The sequence below is a fragment of the Petaurus breviceps genome, unplaced genomic scaffold (genome assembly GCF_028583685.1).
Source record: "Petaurus breviceps papuanus isolate PSGF00001 unplaced genomic scaffold, PetGlider_PUasm1.0 76, whole genome shotgun sequence".
Lineage (NCBI taxonomy): Eukaryota > Metazoa > Chordata > Mammalia > Diprotodontia > Petauridae > Petaurus > Petaurus breviceps.
In genome coordinates this window covers 1,641,281-1,647,774 of record NW_027186473.1, presented here as the reverse complement: position 1 = coordinate 1,647,774, position 6,494 = coordinate 1,641,281, and the positions used below count along the sequence as shown (strand labels likewise).

The 6,494-nt window shown below is 48.6% G+C and overlaps 1 protein-coding gene across 1 annotated transcript; it reads left to right on the top strand.

Annotated features, from left to right (window-relative positions):
• Positions 1 to 2,856: 2,856 nt before the first annotated feature.
• On the top strand, positions 2,857 to 6,116 carry PHOX2B (paired like homeobox 2B). Its single transcript, XM_069105022.1, has 3 exons — positions 2,857 to 3,097; positions 4,053 to 4,240; positions 5,601 to 6,116. The coding sequence occupies exons 1-3, from the start codon at positions 2,857 to 2,859 to the stop codon at positions 6,114 to 6,116; spliced, it is 945 nt and encodes a 314-aa protein (XP_068961123.1).
• The last annotated feature ends 378 nt before the right edge of the window (positions 6,117 to 6,494 follow it).

Genomic DNA, 6,494 nt, shown 5'->3' with positions numbered 1-6,494 from the left:
TCTCTCTCTCTCTCTCTCTCTCTCTCTCTCTCTCTCTCTCTCTCTCATCTCCCTGCTTCTTATCTTTTTCTCTACTCACTAGCCCCACTACCACCCCCCACATATATGTGCACACACAACCAAAATCAACCTGAAGTCAGGAATCCTTCTGCACCCCAGAGAAGGATGCTTACCTAGCCAGGTTGAGAAGTTCGACCTTATCTACTTTTCTCTCCCAGCCTGCCCCGAACCAATTTACCTGGCATAGGAAAATTCAGGAATTGGAGTGATTGGAAATGATTATTATTTTTTTAATCGAGGAAACGAAATTCCAGAGGGATGGGAGGAAGAATTAGACAATTGGAGCCTTGTGCATAGGGAGACTCCCCAGTGTTAAGGGTGCGGGGTGGGAAGGGGTGAGGGGTTGGGGGGGGGGGGTAGGGGGAATTCCATGTGTGGTTTCCAGAGGTGAATAGTTACCTCCCCGGTCCAAATGCGTATTCATATTCATGAGCGCGCTGATAAATAAAGACAAATCCCCTCTGTAATAACACTTAGATTCACATCCGTCTTTGCTGGCCTTTAGGTTTAGGGGACTGAAGACAGATGTTTGCGTCTCTTTTCTCCTCTTGTCTGGTGACCATAAAGAAAAACCATTTAGAGCTCTGCAATTTGTTTCCCGCTGCAGTAAAACCTTGTTCACATTTATCCTCATTTCTCCTGAGCACAGAAAAAGTGTACACAGGCCACCAAAGGCCGTTCTTTATCAAATACACATCGTACAACATGCAACTGCAATAAAACTATCAGACTTCCCCATAAAACTATCAGCGGGCTCCTCTCTGGCTGCTTAAGAAGCTTTCTCTCCCCACCGGCTTCTGCTCTCTTTGTTTTTGCTCACTTCCCTTGGTCTCTTAGTGGCCATCACCTAAAGCTAACCTGAAAAGGACCAGCACAGGGAAGAAAGAAGGGAGGGGGCAGACCTGACATTGTTTTAGTCCATTGCCAGTCCCGAGTCCTTCGAATGGGCCACATAACGTTGTCAAGCTGAAGAAGCCCGAACCGCTTTCTGATCCATTCACTCCCCAGCACTAGCATCGAATTAAAACATTTCGTTTGGCAAACACTGGAAGCCTAAATGCTCGTGTAAAGACTTTATGAGTTTGTTACTTTAATTACTGACTTGTTACAGAGCATATAAAGGGGGTAATGAGTGTAATAAAACTAATTATCTACAGATTTAAATCATATAAAGTATCCGGCGTTTGTTTGTACAACAGTGAGATTCAACTGAGCGTTCCCTGTCTTGTCCACCGAGAGGAAGGATTTAATGAAATATTTTTCCCTATTTTTCCAGTGACTAACAAAATGAAAATTATCTTCGGCTTAGATTATTGGCAGCCAAAGTCTACAAATACTAACGGCTCTCTTCTCTCCTCGTCCTCGAGTGTGCACGTCCCAGAGCCCAAGGAATAGGAAACATACACCGAGTCTGGTGGAACTTAGGAAACTTAGCTTAGACTCCCCCCCCCCCCCAAGGGGAACGAATTCCGAGGGCCAAACATTGTTTCCTTCTGGCAACCCCAGAAACTGAATTGGATAAGACACCGACAGCCTTTTTCCATCCCCTACTCTGTTTCAATTGTTGCCACTTGAAAGAAGAATGGGAAAGGAAAGGAAAAGAAAAAGAATGGAAGGGAAGTAAAGGAATGAATAAAAGGAAAGAAAGGAAAGGAGAAGGAAAAGAGAGAGAGAGGGACAGGGGGCACATTTCAAAACTTCATTCCTGTTTATCGATAGTGTATTAAACTCTCCCCTCCCCCAGAAATTCTACCCCCTCAAACTCTCCCCCTCCCCCAACAACCAGAAAATTTCACACACACAGGCGGACAGGTAAATAAAAATCCAGATTAGAGAACTCAGATAAACTCTCCAATTTAGAACCCATATGTTTAAATTTAGGGAATTTACTCAATTTTAATCTTTCTTTAAATAAAAAAAAAATGAAAGTAGCAGCGACAGTGTCAACTCAATCCCTAGGAAAACAGATTAGCCTTTGATTTAAAAAAAATGCAATTTATGTTTCTCTTTTTTCTCTGACCAGGTGTATTTTAAAGAAACACTTGCTTCACATAAAACCCCCCCACTGGCCCACTTACTCTATTTTACAGGGTGCCTGAGTCTTGCCAATGTCCCAGTCCTTTATAACATTTCATGCACTTCAGGGGGTAGGCTTGTTGTTAAATTGAGCGTGTAACGCTCCTACAAAACAGGTTTTCTATGACATCAAGGTTTCTTCTCCCTAACGGAGGGGAAAAAAAAGAAGGGGGGAAAACACACACTATCTCAATTTATGCCTAAGGTATATGATCAGTTAAAAAGGCTTAAAAGCTCGGGGAAATTGGATCAGGGAGAATCGTCACCCAACTTTCATTATTTCCAAGTAGTGTGATTGAATTAAAGGGCAGGAGCTGGTTAGAAGGGAGGATCAGGGGCTCGGTACGTAATGGTGTGGTATTAAATTCTAATTAGAGATGCAGGAATCAATGATAGGGAGGTTGGACAGCTCGGTCCCCCAGTGCCAGCCCAATAGACTGATGAGTTATTGTCATGTAAAAAGCGCCAGCAATAAGACCAACCGCTTTGCTATTGTCCAAGTGGAAAGAGCCAAGTTTATTATGAGGGCTATATGCTCTAGAGACCTCAGGCAAGGCATCTCATAGGAGGCTTTTTCATAAAACTAGGCTCTGCTGGTAGTAAGGAGGCCAGTTTCGAAGCAGGCGTTGAGCTGTGCACATCTCCCCACTACAGGCACCTTCTCCATATCCATCTTTTATTTCATTTTTCCACTTGGCTGAGCCATCCAGAACCTTTTCAATGTATAAAATGGAATATTCTTACCTCAATTCCTCTGCCTACGAGTCCTGTATGGCTGGGATGGACACCTCGAGCCTGGCTTCAGCTTATGCTGACTTCAGTTCCTGCAGTCAAGCCAGTGGCTTCCAATATAACCCTATAAGGACCACTTTTGGGGCCACCTCGGGCTGCCCGTCCCTCACTCCAGGATCCTGCAGTCTCGGCTCTCTTAGGGACCATCAGAGCAGTCCATACGCAGCAGGTAAGGACCTCCAGCTTTCTTAGCTTAGGAAGACGCCTTTCTGCTGGTATATAGGAAGCCTTGATTGCATTTGAAAATGGAAATGTGTTTAGTATTTACCAAACGAAATTTGCTTACACAAATGAAAGAATTTATCACGTTAGAAGCGATTGCAGGGAGGGGTAATTCACTTACAGGGTTACACTATCCTAGTCACACCCGAACCGCCAACAAAATTATCTTAAGCTGCCAAAATGATAGGCATAATTTATTTACTTTGCGATGAGACGTAAAGCTTAGAAAATAATTAAATAACAAAGAGTAAAGCTCATTACTGGCAGTGTCTTAAAAAAAAGAACTCAACAGTGAATCGCACTTCTTTGGTTGGTCATTTTTATTAGTTTCGTTTTTGCTTTTTGTTTTTGTTTTTAATTTTTGGAAATTTCTGCAGCACTTTCTCCCAACTTCTGAACACGATCAACTTCTTGGAACTGAAAAGTTCTGAGAAACATTTAAGGCTTAGTTTCCTCCTCGCTGCCTCCCCGATATTCTGCCTGCTGCTTCCTACAGTGCTTTCTGCCTTTCCCCCTCATTTTTCCCCCTGAGCAGCCTTCGCCTCTTTGCCTCTCAGGCAACTGGGTTCCAGTAGGCGGCCACTTTGCATTCACCCAAAGGCATTTACCCTGGAAAGGAACTCGGCACGCCCGGAGATTTTTTCACTCAGCCTCGAGTAAAACCAAATCCGCTGATTCTCTCTCGCCCACCCCTCCCTCCCGCTTCCCCAGGACCGCTAGCAGACTTTTCTTTTCTCCAGAGCACTGGGATAATCTCCTCTCCACTTTCTTGTGTCCTGTTCCACTCATCTGAGATCTCCTGTCTGGGGATGAACCGGCCTGGTGGCCCTTTCCCGGACTGGCCAGGCGGCTCTTTCTCGGGTCACCCGCTTTATTTTTTCTCTTCAATTCTTCTCCTCCAGTTCCTTACAAACTCTTTACGGATCACGGCGGGCTCAATGAGAAGAGAAAGCAGCGGCGGATACGCACCACGTTCACCAGCGCGCAACTCAAGGAACTCGAAAGGGTCTTTGCAGAGACACATTACCCGGACATCTACACTAGAGAAGAGCTCGCCCTGAAGATCGACCTTACGGAAGCGCGAGTGCAGGTATGTGGGTGCCAACTGTGGACCCCGAGTGGGAAGTTTTGGGTTCTCACGTACCCCGCCCCCCAGGCCTTAGGGCCAGACTCCAGCTCACCCCAAGATTAGCGGTAATCACAGCCTGGCTCATCAATTGTCCATCAGAAATAGAAAGGATGCTTCCATTTTTGGTCATTGAACTAAGTTTATAGCTTGAGGGAAATAAAGCTGCCACAAGACCTTTCACGTTGTAGGCTCTTAGCAAGTGCTTGTTGAATTAAATTGAATTGTGTGAGCACAGATGCTCACATACATACTCATAGATCAAGATCTATCTCTTCTTCTTTGGCTAACTATATATTTCCATTCCATGACAAAGTTAGCTAGTTACACGTGAGGAGATATATCCGTAGCTCTATGACGTACTTGTATATGCATTTGAATTTCTATACAGCCACAAGTGCCACTATCTGGTTCAGTGTCTGAACGTGTAATCTATATGCACTGCTGCGGGTAGTGGTGATATGCCGGTAACGATTACCGACCTCCTCCAAACCGGCGAAAGACAAAGTCTGCTAGTGATCCCGAGCTAAGGCCCTGTTTGGTTCTTATATATGCTTTGGGTTTTCTGATTCAAGATTGCTCGTATTCTCTTTGCTTCTGGTAAGATACCAGTGGGGTTCCTGGCCTCTGTGTACTGTCTCTAAATCTGTCGGTCTGGAAGAACGGAGGATGTAGAACCCAGACCTATTCCCTCTCCTTTCAGAGATTAGTCCTTAACCTTTAGGACTACGGGGCCAGGGTCAGACTACTAAGCTTTTTGGAAAAGTCCTGTGAGCCTCCCTCAAGTAAGGGCAACCCAAGTTGGACACATTTCCCGAATTTTCAGCTCTCCCTTAGTCTTTATCCGCCTCCCCAACCCACCCACCCCAGGTCGCCCAGGCCTTACAAAAGGAAGGGCAAAGCGAACAGTTAGGGAAGGAAACTAGGAAACAAACAATGGGGGGAGGGGGGGCAGGGAGTTGGGGGGGGGTGTGGAAACAAGACTTCCAGTATGATACACTGGCAGTAGCGGGATTTAGTTGGAAGAATGGTATCAGTCTAACCTGCTCTTCTTCTCCCTCTACCATCTTTCTCTATATTCCTTCTCTTCCTTATCCCTATTCTACCCCATTCCATCCCTCCTTTCTCTCTCTCTCTCTCTCTCTCTCTCTCTCTCTCTCTCTCTCTCTCTCTCTCTCTCTCTCTCTCTCTCTCTCTCTCTCTCTCTCTCTCTCTCTCTCTCTCTCTCTCTCTCTCTCTCTCGCTCCTGTCCTCCCACTTTTCTTTCTCTCATTTTCCTCTGCGCTTTCTATCGCCTTTCTTCCTTTGCTGTCTTGCCTACCAGGTGTGGTTCCAGAACCGCCGGGCCAAATTCCGTAAGCAGGAGAGGGCAGCGGCAGCCGCGGCGGCCGCAGCCAAGAACGGCTCATCGGGCAAGAAATCGGATGCGTCCCGGGACGACGAGAGCAAAGATGCTAAGAGCACCGACCCGGACAGCACAGGGGGCCCGGGGCCCAATCCTAACCCTGCCCCGAGCTGCGGGGCCGGCGGTGGAGGCGGAGGAGGCCCCAGCCCCGCGGGTGCCCCGGGGGCGGCGGGGCCCGGAGGCCCAGGGGGTGAACCTGGCAAGGGGGGAGCGGCGGCGGCGGCTGCTGCAGCGGCGGCTGCGGCGGCGGCGGCGGCCGCGGCGGCTGCCGGGGGCCTGGCTGCGGCTGGGGGACCTGGACAAGGCTGGGCCCCGGGGCCCGGCCCCATCACTTCGATCCCAGATTCTCTCGGGGGCCCCTTCGCCAGCGTCCTGTCTTCCCTCCAGAGACCCAACGGCGCCAAAGCCGCCTTAGTAAAGAGCAGCATGTTCTGATCTGGGACCCAGCGGCAGCTGCGAAAACTAGCGGGCGAGCAAGGGGTCTGGCGGGCGAGTGGGCGGGCCCAGGGCTATTGTGTTTGCTGCTGCCGCGGCTCTTTCACCTCGAGCCAAAAATGATCACGATAAGAATTATGAGAAAATGGCGTCGCCCCCTTCTCCCCCGCCTCCTCCTCGCGCTTTCCCCAACAAAAAAACAAAACTAGACAACTTTCCTGGCCCCGAACCTGCTAGGGGGCTGGGGGTTTGCGGGGAGGGGCCGGGCAGGACTGGGGCGGGGCCGGAGGAGCTAGAGGAGTGGCGCTGCGGGGACTCTCAGGGGGCTGTGTCTGTGTGTCCGTGTGTGTCTGTTGGGGCGTGGATGGATGTGTATGT

Coding starts and splice junctions, on each gene's coding strand:
- PHOX2B (XM_069105022.1), top strand. CDS start 2,857: ATGTATAAAATGGAATATTCTTACCTCAATTCCTCTGCCTACGAGTCC. Junction 3,098..4,052: donor GAGCAGTCCATACGCAGCAG/GTAAGGACCTCC, acceptor CTTCTCCTCCAG/TTCCTTACAAACTCTTTACG. Junction 4,241..5,600: donor TTACGGAAGCGCGAGTGCAG/GTATGTGGGTGC, acceptor CTTGCCTACCAG/GTGTGGTTCCAGAACCGCCG.